Source organism: Grampus griseus (assembly GCF_964374135.1).
Source record: "Grampus griseus genome assembly, chromosome: X".
In the NCBI taxonomy this organism is placed as follows: Eukaryota; Metazoa; Chordata; class Mammalia; order Artiodactyla; family Delphinidae; genus Grampus; species Grampus griseus.
Window position 1 is genome coordinate 47,432,050 of NC_138999.1, and position 20,135 is coordinate 47,452,184.

General features: G+C 40.4%; 2 protein-coding genes across 4 annotated transcripts in view; one reads left to right on the top strand and one right to left on the bottom strand.

The window, feature by feature from the left end:
* The window catches only part of PFKFB1 (6-phosphofructo-2-kinase/fructose-2,6-biphosphatase 1), a 182,598-nt gene that overhangs the window by 93,423 nt on the left and 69,040 nt on the right, over positions 1-20,135 (top strand). Inside the window, exon 14 of one of the 3 annotated variants that reach the window (XR_014298459.1) lies at positions 4-6,313. The exons of the other annotated variants lie outside the window; for them this stretch is intronic. The gene's annotated coding sequence lies outside the window, so the exon portion shown is untranslated. Of the gene's footprint in view, positions 1-3; positions 6,314-20,135 lie in introns of those variants that run through there. 3 annotated transcript variants of the gene reach the window in all.
* Positions 773-2,680, bottom strand: LOC309839428 (trophinin-like; the record flags this gene model as incomplete). Its single annotated transcript, XM_082681186.1, is given in 3 exon segments — positions 773-1,576; positions 1,580-2,033; positions 2,613-2,680. Coding segments are annotated over 3 exon segments (1,326 nt in total).

Below are 20,135 nucleotides of genomic sequence, written 5' to 3' on the forward strand. Positions count from 1 at the left end.
CAGGTATTTCATAAACTTATTTGCCTGGGAGAAGAGGAATACATGGGGAGATCTCAATATGTTTTCATAAAACTTGGAAGAATGACAGAGAAGAGGGCAGGTGAAGAAGAGAAGAGACTGGGCAGCATTGGATTCTTACCCTTTCTTGCAAAATGGCCACATCTCAGGATAGCGGAGGCCTCCGGCCCCATGGAATCCACCTATAATTACCACCACCTCTCTCATCCCCGTTCAGATGCTTGGACTGCATCATCAGAAAGCAGAAAGGTCCAAAATCACCAGGTGAAAGAGATGGCTCTGTCTCCTCACCCTGCCTATTCCTGAAAGTCCCCTAAACCCTCCCTGTAGGGGTCCTGACCTTACCATTAGCCACACTGAGTTCTAGATTTGTCTTTCACTGTCTTCCGGTCAGGAGTTTCATTTCCCTGCCAAGACAGGAGCAACCCAAGGGCAGGGTCTGGTTCTTCCTCTTCTTTTGGCCACCACTGGCTCTACTAGCTGTACCCCTTCAACAAGTCACTTCACCTCTCTGGGACTTGGTTTTCTTATCTGTAACACTGGGACCTAGCTGGTAAGAGTTACTTTAAAACATAAAAGCATAACCTGTGTGACTATACCCAACACAAAGCCTGGTCCATGCTAACTACTATGTATTGATAAATACAAGTTGAATTATATCCAGTTTGTAGCTAAGTGTATGGATGCCTTATTTCCCCACCAATTTTTGAACTGCAAAGCAGCAGGAACTATATCACATTCCTCTCAGCATCTCTCACAGCCTATGTGAATGCAGGGACTGGCTCAGTAAACTTAAAAGAACAAGTGAACAAACCAGGCAGATAGGAATGGAAAAGGAGTACAGAGTTAAGGATGGTGATGTCAGAGATCTCACCTTTCGGTTCCTCTTGCCCCGGGTCCTGGTTGTTGGCTCCAGACTCAACTGAGCCAGGTAGTCATCTGCCAGGGCCTGGACAGCAGCAACAACCTGAGTCTCAAGGGCACTTATATTGATCTGAGGGGTAGTCATCTTGGCCTGGGCCCCTTTGTCAATTTGAGTCTGGCTTTCAGTTGTCTGGGCTTTAGTGGCAACCTTCTGAGCCCTGTACCTTCTCTTGACCCGGAGGGTGGCTGCTAGGGCTTGTTTTGTGACCATTTGACCGGCAGGTGGGGCCTCAGTGATCTCACAGGCAGAATTTGGGCCCTTATAGGCAGCCTTCTTGACTTTGGATTTTTTGGGCCAGATAGCTGCTGCTGAGGCCTCAATCTGCCTAGCTGTCTCAGTGGCATCTGGGGTCTCTAGGAGTTCAGTGTCAGTATTTGTGTCCTTAACAGTTGCTTTCTTGGCTTTGGAGGTTTTCTTAGTTCGGATGGAGGTAATTTGGCCTTGGATGGTAGCTGAGTAGGTGGTGGATGGAGTCAGTGAGATCTCAGTGGCACTAGTTATGGCCTTATTGTTAGCCTTCTTAGCCTTGGGAGCTTTCTTAGGCTTGATGGAGGCTAACAAGGCTTGAGAATTGGCTGACTCAGTGGCAATCGGAGCCTGGATAGTCTGTGGGATGACTGGCACATTTAGGGCCTACAAGGGTAACTTGATCTGTGTAGTAACACTCTCACTGCCAGTTGGAAATTGGGAGCCTCGGGCTGCCTTAGCAGTAACTCTCTTTGTCTTGTTGGCTTTCTTAGGCTGAGCAGTGAATGAAGAAGCCTGAGTATTGGCTACCTCAGTGGTAGCTGAAGCCTGGTTGATCTGGGGGATGATTGGCAGGTTTAAAGCCAGAAAAGTTATTTTAGGCTTGTTGGTGGTAATCACATTGGCAGATGGAACTGGAGGGGCAGTGCGTACTGTCTTAGTGATAGCCTTAATAGGGGCCTTCTTGGTCTTGCTTTTCTTAGGCCGGTTGGCAACTGGTGGGTCCATAGCTAGTAGGTCCTTGGTTGATGACAAGAGGGTATGCATCAGCAAGACACTATCTTCTTCTGTTGTCTCAGGCTGTACATCTGGAGGGAAGTGAAGCCCAGGCTCCCAGAGGGCCCTACACACTTAAGATTATAACGTGCTGAGCCATCTGGCCTCCCTACAATCCACCCTTTCTACAAAACCTCCCCCTCGTCTGAATGGTGACTGATTGAAGGGGAGGGTGAAGGAAGAGGAAGGGAGCAAGAAATAGGCAGGTTTTCTTCACCTCCTCCTCCACCATTCAGGGGAGGACTGAAACAGGTTAGGCAGGAAATTATGCAACTACAGAGTGGTAGGGGCTCAACAGCCTTAAATGAACTCAGAATAGGGCAGATGGCCTGCCAAGAATGCAGAGGGGCCTCACCTGGAACGGGGTCATCTTATAATCGGAGTCATTTCTCCTATCCATTTTTCTGGAAAGCCGAGAAGGGGCCTGAGTCAGGAAAGAATAAGAGGGAGGTGGACATTCATCAGGTCTCCTGCCAATCCTGAAGGAGGGGGTTCTGATCAAACCTTGGGCCCCAAACCCTTCAACTACTGGGTTCTCATACCTAGAAACCCAGACCATCTGGCTTCCAAATCCTAACTCCTTTTGCCTCCAAGAAACCGCAAGCCTGCTCTCGATCCCGCCCCTTTACCCTACAAACACCCTTACCGCAACTCGGTAGTGCGCATGCACATCAACCAGAGGCGTGAGGGCAACCGCAGGCGCTCAGCGCGCATGTGCTTTGGTGGACTGGACAGCCTGACCACCTCAATCCCACATAAGCCCTCTGCCCTCAGAGCAGCAGAACATCTTGACGCCACTCCTGACCCACTCTTTCTAACTGCATCTCGTCTCATTCCAACCCTTCCCCCAACACCGGTCCCTCTCCCTCCGCTCTGCAGCACCTCTTCGTTCCGCCCCTTCCCCAACACCATACACCTCTCCTCTGCAGTATAGCCACGCAGCGCACTGCCCCTTTCTGTAATGCCTCCTCCCTCCGCTCTGCTGTACTCCTCCGCACCTCCTCTTCTCTTTATATGCCCCCTCCCTATGCTCTGCAGTAAGTGCCTGCACTGCCCCTTCCGCAACACCGCACCCCTACTTCCACGTCTGCAAGTGACCATCCCGCCCTTACTGCAACATGGTTACCCCACCCACAAATCCTATGGTATTCGGCTTTTGTGTAATCCTTCCCAAACGCTACCAGGTTCTGTCCCTTTCTTTTCAAACCGGTATCAACCGGCTCCTAGCCCCTCTTTTCTCCCCTCTGAGCCAGGTCATTTCAGATGTATAATAAGGATTCTGCCTCTTACTTTTCCTAGCTCCCAGTCTCTACTTTCTGTGGCCCAAACCAGGTCCTGTGACCTCTCTCCAGTTTAAACGAAGCCTCCCATCGCCTATCTCCCTACCTGATTGGATCGTGTTCCATTCTTTCTATGGCCGGAACTATTTCTCCATCTCTCTTTTCTGCAGTCCCAACCGGGTCAGCATCCCTCCTTCCTGCAGCCCGAACTGAGTCCAGATCTCTCTTTCCGTTGCCCAAAGGGGATTCTGCCCTCTCCTTTCTCCCTTGCAAACCGAGTCCAGACACCTCTATCCGACCACTTCTATGCGGTTAGCTCCTGAACCTCTAGCAGGTTTCCTTCAAACCCTAGGGATGTGTGGAGTCAAGCACGTCAAACCCTAGCCTGGAGTCCCCCACAAGGTCTTCAGTAAAGCAGGGCACTTTAGCTCACCTCTCCCGTCCAGAAGGCATCCGCTCTCTCCAAGCCTCTCCTTAGGTCTGAGCCTATTTGCTCCCCCTCCCCAGCCGGAAGTGATCCTGCCTCTTTCCGCCTCCAGAGGGGTCTCCTTCCCTGCCTGTCAGTCTCCTCCCTCACTCCCTACTTCCAGATTTCCTTTCTCCCCAATGTGACCTCTTTTCTGCTTACTACCTCTTATTCAGCAATCATTCTTTTCTATTCTCCATTTGATTTCTCTATCCCCCACACTGTATCCCCATTCCTATTTGATTCCTCTGTTGCCCCTAGGAGGACTGTGTTTCTCTGGGCTCCCACACCAATGCTTCCTACAGACCCCTCTATGCCAACCTCAGTTACATAGTGTGTTGTTGTAGTGTGTTGTGTGTCTGGGTCTCTCTCCCCAGGAGCTGCTCTGCGGTAGGGGACTAGATCATGTTAATTTCTATTGCTTAAGTAGGACCAAATTAAGACATTTAGAGTCTCTAAACGCTAAAAGTTAGGGTATCCCCTGCATCATATGTAATTCAGAATAAAATCAGTAAATATAAGAAAGTCTACCAAAAGTTTTTATTTATCCCCTGATCACTATATGGATGCTTTTAATGTATATCAACTTAGCTGAAAATTTTTACTGGGACTGTGTTTCTCCTTTATTGGTACACTGGTACACAAGTGCTTAGCCTCTGTCTCTTGTGGAATGGAGCACTGCTCCCCAGTGTGGAAAACAGTTCTTCTAGGGCAATCACTTACTCCCTCAGTCACTAATTATTTGTTGAGCACACAGTTGTGCCACGGCCCTTGTTGGATGTTGGATCCCTGCCCTCAAAGAACTCACATCTATTTTTTTTAACTTTATTGGAGTATAATTGCTTTACACTTTTGTGTTAGTTTCTGCTGTATAACAAAGTGAATCAGCTATAAGTATACATATATCCCCTCCCTCTTTCATCTCCTTCCCACCCTCCCTATCCCACCCCTCTAGGTGGTCACAAAGCACAGAGCTGATCTCCCTGTGCTATGCAGCTGCTTCCCACTAGCTATCTATTTTACATTTGGTAGTGTATATATGTCCATGCCACTCTCTCACTTCGTCCCAGCTTCCCCTTGCCCCTCCCCATGTCCTCAAGTCCATTCTTTATGTCTGCATCTTTATTCCTGTCCTGCCCCTAGGTTCTTCAGAACCTTTTGTTTGTTTTTTAGGTTCCATATATATGTGTTAGCATATGGTATTTGTTTTTCTGACTTACTTCACTCTGTATGACAGACTCTATTCTTAAGTTCTAAAACGCCCATGTAGGAAGAACTAGTATTATCACCATTCCACAGTTGATGAAATTAATGCCCAAGAGGTGACGTGTTTTGTCTAAAGGCACATGGTCACTAAGTGATGGAACCAGAATATGAACCCACATCTGGTTGATTCCAAAGCCTGACACTCACTGTGGCAGGTCTGATACTTGGTGCTACTGATGGGAAGAAGAAAGAACCCACATTGGCCCTGTGCTCTCCTCCACACTCTTCCTCTTATTTCCCTTGACCATACCAACACCCTATCTCTCTTCCCCCTTCCCTCCCTCTCTTCAAGTATTCTCCCCCCCTTCTCCCATTTCTTCTTTCTCTTCATGTACTTTCTCTTTCTCTAATTCACTGGTGAAGAGTTCCCCAGTGGTTTTCCATGTGCCAAAACCCATACTATGCACTGGAGATGCAAAACTGGATGAGATTCACAACCTGTCCTTGAAGATTTCTCCATCTGGCTGGGATGCATAAGAATACAACATGTCACTGAAGAATCCCAGAGCAGGATACTGACGGGCCTCACAGAGGAAATCGCCTACTGGAAGGCAGTGAAAGCTTCCAGATAGGGTGTATTTGAGCTGGGTATGTCCTGTGGGAGGAGTAGAACATTGGAAGAAGAGAAGGGAAGAAGGAGTAGTTCTTGTAGGACTGCAGGCTCTGAGGAGCCTCTGCTGAGCATAGGGGCACATGGGACAGTGTCAGATGGGTCTCTGATCTAATGCACCTGCTTCCCATCTGTTCTACTTGCACAGAGGCCCTCAGAGTCATGTTTCAAATGCCAAGATGACCATATCTACAGCCACCAAGGGTTCCCTTGGCCTGCAGGTTTAAATCCAAGCTCCTTAGCCTATCATTCAAGGCCCTCCACAGTCAGTCTCTGACAGCCTCACAGGCCTCAGTCACAGTGGATGTCTCATGTTCTGCCTCCTGCCAATGCCATACCTTTGCTCAAACTCTTCCTCTACCTGGAATGTTTTTGTTCCCCTCTCCCACACCCCATGCCTACCAATAAAAGGCCTGCCTTCCTATAAAGATTGGTACAAATTCTGCTTTTTCCAAGAAGCCATCTGAAATCACCCCAAGCTTAGTTAGTCTTTCCTTCCTCCTTGCTCTTTTGCATGGCTCTGTCAGAGCACTTAATAAACTGGGTAAGAGCTCTCTGTTTACTGGTTTACTGTTTACTCTCTTTCCTACATGCTAGATTGTGAGCTCCTTGGGGCCCCATCATGCAGATCTGTTTCATCTCTGACACCCCAGAACTCATGTCCTGTTTCACAGAATAGACATCTGAATGAAATATTACATTACGTCTTTTTTTTTTTTTTTTTTTTTTTTGCTGTACACAGACCTCTCACTGTAGTGGCCTCTCCTGTTGTGGAGCACAGGCTCCGGACATGCAGGCTCAGCGGCCATGGCTCACGGGCCTAGCCACTCTTCGGCATGTGGGATCTTCCTGGACCGGGGCACGAACCTGTGTCCCCTGCATCGGCAGGCGGACTCTCAACCACTGCACCACAAGGGAAGCCCCATTATCGCTTCTTTTTTAAAAAAATTTATTGGAGTTACTTGCTTTACAATGTTGTGTTAGTTTCTACTATATAGCAAAGTGAATAAGCTATACATATACATATATCCCCTGTTTTCTGGATTTCCTTCCCATTTAGGTCACTACTGTGCATTGAGTAGAGTTCCCTGTGCTATACAGTAGGTTCTCATTAGTTATCTATTTTATACATAGTATCAAAAGTGTATATATGTCAATCCCAATCTCCCAATTCATCCCACCCCCTGTTCCCCTTGGTATCCATATGTTTGTTCTCTACATCTGTGTCTCTATTTCTGCTTTACAAATAAGATCATCTGTACCATTTTTCTAGATTCCGCATATATGCATTAATATACAATATTTGTTTTTCTCTTTCTGACTTACTTCACTCTGTATGACAGTCTCTAGTTCCATGCACATCTCTACAAATAACCCAATTTCGTTCCTTTTTATGGCTGAGTAATATTCCATCGTATATGTATATATATGTACCACATCTTCTTTACCCATTCCTCTGTTGATGGACATTTAGGTTGATTCCATATCCTCGCTACTGTAAATAGTGCTGCTATGAACATTGGGGTGCATGTATCTTTTTGAATTAGAGGTTTCCCCAAATATATGCACAGGAGTGGGATTGCTGGATCATATGGTAACTCTATTTTTAGTTTTTTAAGGAACCTCTATCCCAATCCATTACCACCAATAGTGCAAGAGGGTTCCCTTTTCTCCACAACCTCTCCAGCATTTATTGTTTGTAGAATTTTTGATGATGGTCATTCTGACCGGTGTGAGGTGATACTCCATTGTAGTTTTGATTTGCATTTCTCTAATAATTACTGACGCTGAGCATCTTTTCATGTGTTTGTTTCCCATCTGTATGTCCTCTTTGGAGAAATGTCTATTTCGGTCTTCTGCCCATTTTTTTGATTGGGTTGTTTGATTTTTGATATTGAGCTTCATGAGCTGTTTGTATATTTTGTAGATTAATCCTTTGTCAGTTGCTTCATTTGCAAATATTTTCTCCCATTATGAGGGTTGTTCTTTTGTCTTGTTTATGGTATCCTTTGCTGTGCAGAAGCTTTCAAGTTTAATTAGGTCCCACTTGTTTATTTTTGTTTTTAATCTAGGAGGTGGATGAAAAAAAGGTCTTGCTGCAATTTATGTGAAAGTGTGTTCTGCCTATGTTTTCCTCCAAGAGTTTTATAGTATCCAGTCTTACATTTAGATCTTTCATCCATTTTGAGTTTATTTTCTGTATGGTGTTAAAGAATGTTTTAATTTCATTTTTTTACATGTAACTGTCCAGTTTTCCCAGCACCATTTACTGAAGAGACTTCCTTTTCTCCATTGTACAGTCTTGCCTCCTTTGTCATAGATTAATTGACTGTACCTGCATGGGTTTATTTCTGGGCTTTCTATCCTGTTCCATTCATCTATATTTATTATTTTGTTCCAGTCCCATACTGTTTTGATGACTGTAGCTCTGTAGTAGTGTCTGAAGTCAGGGAGCCAGATTCCTCCAGCTCCGTTTTTCTTTGTCAAGATTGCTTTGGTTATTCGGGGTCTTTTGGGTCTCCATACAAATTTTATGATTCTTTTGTTCTAATTCTGTGCAAGATGCCATTGGTAATTTCTAGCGATTGCATTGAATCTGTAGATTGCCTTGTGTAGTAGAGTCATTTTCACAATATTGATTCTTCCAATCTAAGAGCAAGGTATATCTTTCCATCTGTTTGTATCATGTTTGATTTCTTTCATGAGCATCTTATAGTTTTAGGAGTACAGGTCTTTTGTCTCCTTAGTTAAGTTTACTCCTAGGTATTTTATTCTTTTTGATGCAATGGTAAATGTGACTGTTTCTTTAATTTCTCTTTCTGATCTTTTGTTGTTAGTCTGTAGAAATGCAAAGGTTTCTGTATATTAATTTTGTAACCTGCAACTTTACTGAATTCATTGATGAGCTCTAGTAGTTTTCTGGTAAGGTCTTTAGGATTTTCTGTGTAGCATCATGTCATCTGCAAGCAGTGACAGTTTAATTTCTTCTTTTCCTATTTGTATTCCTCTTATTTCTTTTTCTTCTCTGATTGTCATGGCTAGGACTTCCAAAGCTATGTTTAATAAAAATGGTTAGAGTGGGCATCTTTGTCTTGTTCCTGATCTTAGAGGGAATGCTTTCAGCTTTTCAACCTTGAGTGTGATGTTACCTGTAGGTTTGTCACATATTGCCTTTATTTTGGTGAGGATTGTTCCCTCTATGTCCACTTTCTGGAGAGTTTTTATCATAAATGGTGGTGAATTTTGTCAAAAGTATGTTCTGGTGCTATTGAGATGATCATATGGTTTTTAGTCAATTTGTTGATGTGGTGTATCACACAGATTGATGTTTGGATATTGAAAAATCCTTGCATCCTGGGATAAATCCCACTTGATCAAGTTGTCTGATCCTTTTAATATATTGTTGGATTCACACTGCTAGTATTTTGTTGAGGATTTTTACATCTATGTTCATCAGTGATATTGGCCTGTAATTTTTTGTGTGTGGTATCTTTGTCTGGTTTTGGTATCTGGGTGATGGTAGCCTTGTAGAATGAGCTTGGGAGTGTTCCTTCCACTGCAATTTTTTGGGAAGAGTTTCAGAAGAATAGGTGTTAACTCTTCTATAAATGTCTGATAGACTTCAACTGTGAAGCCATCTGGTCCTGGACTTTTGTTTGTTGGAATATTTTTAAACACAGTTTCAATTTCATTACTTGTGATTGGGCTGTTCATATTTTCTATTTCTTCCTGATTCAGACTTTGAAGGTTGTACCTTTCTAAGAATTTGTCCATTTCTTCCAGGTTGTCCACTTTTGGGCATATAGTTGCTTGTAGTACTCTCTTACGATCCTCTGTATTTCCGTGGTGTCAGTTGTAACTTCTCCTTTTTCATTTCTAATTTTATTGATTTGAGTCCTCTCCCTTTTTTCTTGATGAATCTGGCTAAAGGTTTTTGAATTTTTTTTATCTTCTCAAAGAACCAGCTTTTAGTTTTATTAGTCTTTGCTATTGTTTCTTCGTTTCTATTTCATTTATTTCTGCTCTGATCCTTATGATTTCTTTCCTTCTGCTAACTTTGGGTTTTGTTTTTTCTCCTTTCTCTAGTTGCTCTGGGTGTAAGTTTAAGCTGTTTATCTGAGACTTTTCTTGTTTCTTGAGGTAGGATTGTATTGCTATAAATTTCCCTCTTAGAATTGCTTTTACTGCTTCCCATAGGTTTTGGGTTGTTGTGTTTTCAATGCCATTTGTTTCTAGTTTTCTTTGATTTCCTCTTTGGTTTCTTCAGTGATATCTTGGTTATTAAGTAGTGTATTGTTTAGCCTCCATGTGTTTGTATTTTTTCATATTTTTCCCCAAAATTGATATCTAGTCTTATAGCATTGTGTTGAGAAAAGATACATGATAAAAGTTAAATTTTCTTAAATTTACCATGGCTTGATTTGTGACCCAAGACATGATCTATCCTGGAGAATGTTCCATGAGCACTTGAGAAGAACATGTATTCTGTTGTTTTTGGATGGAATGTCCTATAAATATCAATTAAGTCTATCTTGTTTAATGTATCATTTAAAGCTTGTGTTTCCTTATTTATTTTCATTTTGGATGATCTGTCATTTGGTGAAAGAAGGGTGTTAAATTCCTCTGCTATCATTGTGTTACTGTTGATTTCCCCTTTTATGGCTGTTAGCATTTTCCTTATGTATTGAGGTGCTCCTATGTTGGGTCCATAAATATTTACAATTGTTATATCTTCCTCTTGGATTGATCCCTTGATCATAATGTAGTGTCCTTCTTTATCTTTTCTAATAGTCTTTATTTTAAAGTCTATTTTGTCTGATATGAGAATTGCTACTCCAGCTTTCTTTTGGTTTCCACTTGCATGAAATATCTTTTTCCATCCCCTTACTTTCAGTCTGTATGTGTCTCTAGGTCTGAAGTGGGTCTCTTGTAGACTGCATATATAAGGGTCTTGTTTTTGTATCCATTCAGCCAATCTGTGTCCTTTGGTGGGAGCATTTAGTCCATTTACATTTAAGGTAATTAATGATATGTATATTCCTATTCCCATTTCCTAAATTGTTTTCGGTTCATTATTGTAGGTCTTTTCCATCTCTTGTGTTTCTTGCCTGGAGAAGTACCTTTAGCATTTGTTGTAAAGCTGGTTTAGTGGTGCTGAACTCTCTCAGCTTTTGCTTGTCTGTAAAGGTTTTAATGTCTCCCTCAAATCTGAATGAGATCCTTGCTGGGTAGAGTCATCTTGGTTGCAGGTTTTTCTCCTTCATCACTTTCAATATGCCCTGACAGTCCCTTCTGACTTGCAGAGTTTCTGCTGAAAGATCAGCTGTTAACCTTATGGGGATTCCCCTGTGTGTTTTTTGTTGTTTTTCCCTTGCTGCTTTTAATATGTTTTCTTTGTATTTCATTTTTGACAGTTTGATTAATATGTGTCTTGGCGTATTTGTCCTTGGATTTATCCTGTATGGGACTCTCTGTGCTTCCTGGACTTGATTAACTATTTCCTTTCCCATATTAGGAAAGTTTTCAACTATAATCTCTTCACATATTTTCTCAGTCCCTTTCTTTTTCTCTTCTTCTTCTGGAACCCCTATAATTCGAATGTTGGTGAGTTTAATGTTGTCCTAGAGGTCTCTGAGACTGTCCTCAGTTCCTTTCATTCTTTCTTCTTTATTCTGCTCTGCAGTAGTTATTTCCACCATTTTATGCTCCAGGTCACTTATCCGTTCTTCTACCTCAGTTATTCTGCTATTGATCCCATCTAGAGTATTTTTAGTTTCATTTATTGTGTTGTTCATCATTGTTTGTTTCATCTTTAGTTCTTCTAGGTACTTTTTAAATGTTTCTTGCATTTTCTCTATTCTATTTCCAAGATCTTGGATCATCTTTACTATCATTATTCTGAATTCTTTTTCAGTTTGACTGCCTATTTCCTCTTCATTTGTTAGGTCTGGTGGGTGTTTACCTTGCTCCTTCATCTGCTGTGTGTTTTTCTGTCTTCTCATTTTGCTTAACTTACTGTGTTTGTGGTCTCCATTTCTCAGGCTGCAGGTTTGTAGTTCCCATTGTTTTTTGTGTCTGCTCCCAGGGGCTAAGGTTGGTTCAGTGTGTTGTGTAGGCTTCGTGGTGTAGGGGACTAGTGCCTGTGCTCTTGTCGATGAGGCTAGATCTTGTCTTTCTGGTCAATAGTTCCACGTCTGGTGGTGTGTTTTGGGGTGTCTGTGACCTTATTATGACTTTAGGCAGCATCTCTGCTAATGGATGGGGCTGTTTTCCTGTCTTGCTAGTTGTTTGGCATAGGGTGTCCAGCACTGGAGCTTTCTGGTCATTGAGTGGAGCTGTGTCTTGGCGTTGAGATGGAGATCTCTGGGAAATTTTTGCCATTTGATATTACATGGAGCTTGGAGGTCTCTTGTGGACCTGTGTCCTGAACTTGGCTCTCCCACCTCCGAGGCACAGCCTTGACTCCTGGCTGGAGCACCATGAGCCTGTCATCCACATGGCTCAGAATAAAAAGTGGAAAGAAGAAAGAAAGAAAGAAGAAGATAAAATAAAATAAAATAGTTTGAGACCTATGCAGCTGCATGGAAAGATTCCTCCTCCTCAGTCGCAGTGCCTGTGGGGCTCAGCTTTGATTTTGGCCCCAACTCTTTGTCAGCACCGCCCTCAGACATCTGTTCCCCACCCAGGCAAGAGAGAGAGAAAGCAGCAGCTAATTGGGATCCACTTACTCCCTCAGTCTGGGGAGTGGTAAGGCAACCACAACTGGGGTGTTCTAAAATTGCCTGTGGCAGCAGGGACAGGCAGGAATTTGCAACTGACTGGGGCAAGCTTGCTCTGGTTGGAGGGGCTGGTGTGTGGGGCTTTTGGCAGTCCCTCCCCTTGTGTGCCACTCAACAATGGCACCTCATTTTCTAGGCAGACAATGCTTCTTATAGGGACATTCCTGGTCCTGGAGCTTCTCACTCCCATCCCCTCTGTTGTATCCATGCAGCCAACAGTGGTCCTCTCCCTGGATCTGCTCTTTTAACCCCACACTTTAGCACTCAGCACCAGCCAGCATCCGCAGATTCCTGTCTCAGGCAGGGTGCCAAGGGCTGTTTCCCAAGGAGGCTTTAGGTTGGGCGACACTCAGGACCCTGTGGTCTACGTGGGCAGAGGATGTGGAGGAGACCTTGGCTTGAGGGGCAGGTAAGCCTGCTCAGGTGGTTGCCCCTCCCAATGCCTGCAGAGGCCAAAGTAGCCAGCAAGTGGGGAAAGGGGTTGTAATAGTGGCCCCACCCCTTGTTTGCCACTCAACAGTGATGCCTTTCTTCTACGGGGTCCTGAGGTTTCTCTGCAAACTTTCCAGGTTGTGGAGCTCCTTACTCCTATCCCGTCAGGCTGTCGTTTCACAGCCAACAGCTGTCTCCTTCCTGGGTCCATGTTCCAAATCCCACTTTCCAGCACCCAACCCCCCTCCACAACAGGAAACTCACAACTCAGGCTGGGATGTGCAGAGCTGCAGTTCAGACCATGCACGCAGTTCTTACTTTGTCCTGCCTTCCACAGACCGTCCGTTGTATTCTCCTTTGATCCCCGAAGATTCTTTTCTGTCCCAGCTGATTTCTCCACCGTGAGGGAGTTTTTCTGAGTGCTGGGACCTCCTCTCACCTTCAGCTTCCTGCCAGGGTTGCTGGTCTCTTTTTTGATTCCTCTTTTCTTTCTTTCAAACTACCTGGTTGCAAGAGGATGTTTCTTGTTCTTTTAGGTGTCCAAAGTCTTCCACTAATGTTCAGCCGGTGCTCTGAGACAATTGTTCTATTTGTAGATGTATTCTTGATGTACCTGTGAGGAGCGACAAATTCCTTGTCCTCCTATTCCACCATCTTGACTCTTCACTCTGTCTAAAAGACTATCTCTTAATAGAGCACATTACCAGAAATTTCATACTACTCCTCCAAGTGTTCTTATGAAACAAATTATGACAGCTTTACCTCAGTGGAAGAAGAGAAAATTGTGGAATGAGGACTTGCTTTATCTGTAACCAGACATCCACTTTTCACTGCTTCTACACAGTCCTCCCCATGGCCCCTTGCAGATTCTGCTGACTTCTGTTAGTCTTTCAGACCTGAATGCTGGCTGCTACAGGGTCTTACACTTTCTGACTATGGCAAAGATTAAGCTCACAGCTTCCTCATGTGTTAGGTAGTATTAGCAAAGTTCAGCATGAATCAAGAGAATAAATCAAAATTAATTTAGCCTTCTTCTCAGGGGTCCACCAATTTTCTTAGTAGCATCTTCTGGTAGATTATCCACTTCTATCTTCTCATTTTTATCACTGAGGTCCAAAGCTGGAAATATCCCTGAAAACCAGCAGTTTTATCTCATTGTTCCTTGAAAATCTTTGCCACGGAAACTTGGTATGAACTCTTGTCTTTATGAAACAGATACAGCCAGAGAACCTGTGGTTTCTATTAGATTCATGCAGAATATTGAGCTGATCAAGGTGTGTTTATGGTAGCTGTGCAAATATGGACGTTTTCCCCCTTATCCTTCATGCTTTGCTTAGTTTCACTTGTTCATAGTGTGCACCGTAAAAGCCTCACACCTGGCACTTCAGACCAGACTTCCTAGTGAGAAACGGTGCTGCCTGGCATCTCAGTTCAGTGGGCCATGTGAGGAAGTCACCTCTTCTTCTTCTTCTTCACATCTTCTTCCACTGTTTCCCTCTCTCCTCCCCTTATTTCGTTTTTTCTTTTATTGCCAATTTTTGTTTTTACATTAAGCCATGCCTAAATCCAGTGCTATCCCTGAACTCTCCTAATGTATGATACAATGCCCCCCTTTTAAAGTCAGTTTGGAGTTGAATTTTCTATTATTTACAGGCAAAAGCATGCCTATACAGAAATTGGTACCAAGTTGTTATGGGTAGAAACTGCAACAGAGGGCAGAAGTTAGAAAAGTATAGAGTATGAGGGTATGTTGGTTACAATAAGGAACCTCAAAATAATTTCTACTAAAAAGAAATAAACTGAGTTTGAGACTGGCCTGAATGAAAATCAATAAGCATTAATTAGGGAAATGAAAATTACCATAAAATAAAATACCACTTTGTCTATTAAATTAGTAAAAGCTAAAAAATATATTTTTTAAAAATGAAGATTGATAATACATGGTGTTGGGGAGAGTATCAGAATATAGGCAATCCCATTCAGTATTTGTGGTGGTATACATTTGTCCAACTATATTATCTAGTAAAATTAAATATAAATATAACCTATAACCCAAAATTCCACTATTAGGTAGTATCCAAGAGAAACATGTTCCTAATGATACATGAAATGAATGTTTATTGCAACATTATTTGTAATAGAACAGAATCAGAAGGCTACCCCAAATTTAAAACAAAGTAATAGGCAATTTTGATAAGTAAATTGTAGCATAGTCGTTCAATGAGATACTACACAACAGTTAAAATATGTATCAAAATGGATATTTACCTACTAATATCTTCAGTATCATACCATTTATGTACATGTGAAACTATGCTATACATTTTATGGATACATACATATACAGTAATAGTATAAAAATCTGCACAGGGAGGGAAGAAGTTATGGGATTTGGAAACAGGTACAAAAGCATATTTAACTCTATCTAAAATATTTTATTATTAAAAATATAAAAATCTAGCAGGGCTTGGTAGCTAGATTGAGCTCATAGAAACTGGTAGTCAGGGATTTTTCTCATTAGTTGATGTCTATGCCATACAGATTGTTATATTTTGAATATCACCTCTGGAAACAACTTTATAAAATGTTAGGATATGATAGGTATGGATAATGCCTTAGCAAGTGTTTGTTATGTTATAATCTGTACACTAATGTACAAAATTCTTGCTGTAATTTTATCTGAACTGTCAATCAATTTATGGATAAATTTGGGAGACACTGAAATTTTTATAGTGCTAAATAATCCTATTCATAAATATGGTATATCTGTCCACGTGTTCAGGTTACTTTTTATGTCTTTCACAATAAAACCTAAAATTCTATGAAAAGATGCAACTGGATAATTATCAACATAATGTTGAACATAAATTAAGACATAGAATGAGATTTAAAATACAGTGCTCTTGGGAGACTCAATTCTGCAATGGGAATGTAAGCTCCCTTACAAACCACACCCGCCATTAATGACACCTATAAACACTGGAAAAAATTTTAAAAAGAAAAATCCTACTTGAGGACTCTGAGAAGTAGCCAAAAAGGAGGCAAATGGTGGAAAAGAGTGATAACATAAGAAAGAGGGTAAGTTATCCAGATTTTTTTTTCTTTCTCAGCCTTGCATGGTTATTGTGTCCCACTTGTGGATTGGAGAAGCACAGGTAGCTGAAACTCTGATGGAAACCCTGCCATCTTTCTGGCCAAAGGACCTCACAAGGGAGCATGGGTAAGATGCAGTGCAAGTGAGGAATCTCAGGAGGAAAAGAGACAGAGAAAGTATTCCATATCTGTGAATAAAACCACACAACACTTACTGGAAAATGCACATGCAGGAGTTAACCACACATGCAGGAGTTAACCTCACAAGCAAATCAAAGGCTTTGAGAAATGAGCTGAGATTTGAATCACAAAATTATCAGCCTAAACCCTGAACCACACATGCACACACATATCCAAATTAGCAAATTAAGGCTTTGAGAACTAAACTGAGATTTTAACTACAGCCCAGAAAATGTAAGACAGAACTGATGGGCAGAATCTAACCAAATTGATTGCCTACAAAAAGAAAAGGATCAACATTTTCCAGAGGGTTATAAAAGAACAGAGTCTACACAAAACATTTTCAATGTCCAGGATAAACAAAAAAATTACTTAGTATTAAAGAACAAGAAAATATGCCCCATTCAAAATGAAAAACAAAATCATCAGATGTCAAACAAGAAGAGACCCAGATATTGGAATTATGACGCATAACATTAAAGTAGCTATTATAACTATATTCCATGAGGTACAGAAAAACACACTTGAAATAAATGAAGGAAAAACAAATCTCAGAAGAGAAGTAGAAACTGTAAGAAAGAAGCAAATGTAAATTTTAGAATTGAAAGTGCACTATCTAAAATAAAAAGGAATTGGATGAGTTTAATAACAGAATGGCAATTTCAAAGGAAAAAATTGGTGAAATTGAAGTTAGATTGATAGAAACTAACCAATCAGAAATATATAAAGGAAAAAAGTTAGGGGAAAAATAAACAGAGACTGAGAGAGCTATTGAGCATTACCAAAGATACTGATATATGTGTAATTTGAGTTCCAAAAAATGGAGGAGAAATAGACTGGGGTAGAAAATATATTTGAAGAAGTCATAAACAAAAGCTTCCTAAATTATGTGAGTAAAACATTTCTGTATGTATGAGAAGCTCAGTGAACAGCATAACTTCCAAGAAAACCAAGTCTTAAAACCAAAGGTATGTTAAAAACCTATAAAACAGCCAGAGGAAAATGACATTATTTTACACAAGGAAAGGCTTCAGTGAACATGGACTTTTTAAAAAATTGAAGTATAGTCAATTTACAATGTTTTGCTAATTTCACGTGTAAAGCAAGATGATCCAGTGTTTTTTCATATTATATTCCATTATAGGTTATTACAAGATAATGAATATAAATTCCTGTGCTATACAGTAAATCCTTGTTACTTATCTATTTTATGTATAGTATTCAATAGCTTGTGTCTGTTAATCCCATACTCCTAATTTGTCCCTCTCTCCCCCTCCCCTTTGGTAACCATAAGATTGTTTTCTATGCCTGTGTGTCTGCTTCTCTTTTGTATATAGATTCATTTGTATTATTTTTAGATTCCTCATATAAGTGATATCATATAGTATTTGTCTTTCTCTGTCTGACTTACTTCACTAAGCATAATATTCTCTAGGTCCATATATGTTCCTGCACATGGCAATATTTCATTTTTTTATGGCTGAGTAATATTCTGATGTATATACCTACCACATCTTCTTAAGTGAATAATCTGTTGGGCACTTGTGTTGTTTCCATGTCTTAGCTATTGTAAATAGTGTTGCTATGAACATTGGGGGATGAATGTATCTTTTTGAATTAGAGTTTTCATTTTTTCCTAATATATAACCAGGAGTGAGATTGCTGGTTCATAAGGTAGCTGTATGTTTAGTTTTTTGAGGAATCTCCATACTGTTTTCCATAGTGACTGCACCAGTTTACATTCCCACCAACAGTGTAGGATGGTTCCCTTCTCTCCACACCCTCTCCAGCATTTATTATTTGTAGATTTTTGACGATGGTCATTCTGATTGGTGTGAAGTGATACCTCATTGCAGTTTTGATTTGCATTTCTTTAATAATTAGCAAAGTTGAACATATTTTCATGTGCCTTTTGTCCATCTGTATGTCTTCTTTGGAGAAATGTTTATTCAGGACTTCTGCCCATTTTTTGATTGGGTTTTTTTAATATTGAGTTGTATAAGTTGGTTGTATATTTTGGCTATTAACCCCTTGTCAGTCACATCATTTGCAAATACTTTCTCCCCTTCAGTAGGTTGTCTTCATTTTTTTGATGATTTCCTTTACTGTCAAAAAGTTTTTAAGTTCAACTAGGTCCAATTTGTTTATTTTTGCTTTTGTTTCTTTTGCCTTGGGAGACTGATCTAAGAAAATATTGCTACAAAAAATTTTTTTAACAAGAAAATATTGCTATGAATTATGTCAGAGAATGATTTACCTATGTTCCCTTCTAGGAATTTTATGGATTCGTATTTTATATTTAAGTCTTTAAACCATTTTGAATTTATTTTTATATATGGTGTAATGAGTATTCTAATTTCACTGAGTTACATGTTGCTGTCCATCTTTCCCAACACGACATGCTGAAAAGACTATCTTTTCTCCATTACATCCTCTTGCTTCCTTTGTCATAGATTAATTGACCATAGGTGAGTGGGTTTGTTTCTGGGCTCTCTCTTCTGTTCTATTGTTTTTGTGCCAATACCACGCTGTTTTGATTAATGTAACTTTATAGTATACTCTGAAGTATGGAAGGCATATGCCTCCAGCTTTGTTCTTCTTCCTCAGGATTACTTTGGTAATTCAGGATCTTTTGTGGTTCCATATAAATTTTAGGACTAATTATTTTAGTTCTGTGAAAAATGTAATGGGTCTTTTGGTAAGGATTGCATTAAATCTGTAGATTGCTTTGGGTGGTATGGTCATTTTAACAATATTAATTTTTCTAATCTAAAAGCATGGGATATCTTTCCATTTCTTTGAATCATCTTCAATTTCTTGATCTTTCACCTCCTTGGCTAAGTTCCTAGGTATTTTTTTGACATGATTTTAAACTGGTTGTTTTTAAATTTTCTCTTTCTATTTCATTATTAGTGAAAAATGCAACAGATTTCTGTATGTTAATCTTTTATCCTGCTACCATGCTGAATTAATTTATTACTTCTGATATAGTTTCTGTGTGGAGTCTTTAGGGCTCTCTATATAGAGTATCATGTCATCTGCAAATAGAGAGAGTTTTACCCTATCTTTAAAGTTTGAATAACTTCTATTTCTTTTTCTTGTCTGATTCTTGTGGCTAGGACTTCCAATATTATGTTGAATAAAAGTGGTGAGAGTGGGCATCCTTGTCTAGGTCCTGATTTGGGGGGAAGGCTTTCAGCTTTTCACAATTGAATATTAATTTTCTCTGGGTTTGTTGTAAATGGATTTTATTATGTAGAGATATGTTCCCTCTATATCCACTTTGGTGAGAATTTTTATCATGAATGGATGTTGAATTTTGTTGAATGCTTTTACTGCATCTATTGATGATCATGTGGTTTTTGTCTTTCCTTTCGTTGATGGTGTGTATCACGTTGATTAGTTTCATATGTTGAACCATCCTTGTGACCCTGGAATGAATCTAATTTGATCATGGTGTATGATCCTTTTTATGCACTGTTGAATTTAGTTTGCTAATATTTTGCAGAGGATTTTTACATCTATATTCATCAAAGATGTTGGTCTTTTTTTTTAATGTCTTTGTCTTGTTTTGGTATCAGGGTGATGGCAACTTCATAGAGTGAATTTGGGAGTCAAAACTTCTCTTCAAATTTTTGGAAGAGTTTGAGAAGGATATGTATAAGTTCTTTTTTGTATATTTGGTAGAATTCCCCAATGAAGCTGAAGACTTATTTTGCAGCAAGTTTTTAAAATTACAGATTCTGTTTCACTTTGAGTGATTAGTCTGTTCAAATTATCTGTCTCTCCTTGACTCAGTTTTGGGAGGCTATATGTTTCTAGAAACTTGACCTTTTCTTCTAGGTTGTCCAGTTTCTTGACATAGAATTGTTCATAGTATTCTCTTATGAGATTTTGTATTTCTGTAGTATCACTTGGTATTGCTCCTCTTTTATTTCTTATTTTGTTTATTTGGGTTCTATCTCTTTTCTTCTTGGTGAGCCTGGCTAGAGGTTTTTGAATTTTGTGTACCTTTAAAAAACAAAAAAGCTCTTGGTATATTGACCTTTCCTATTTTTTTTGA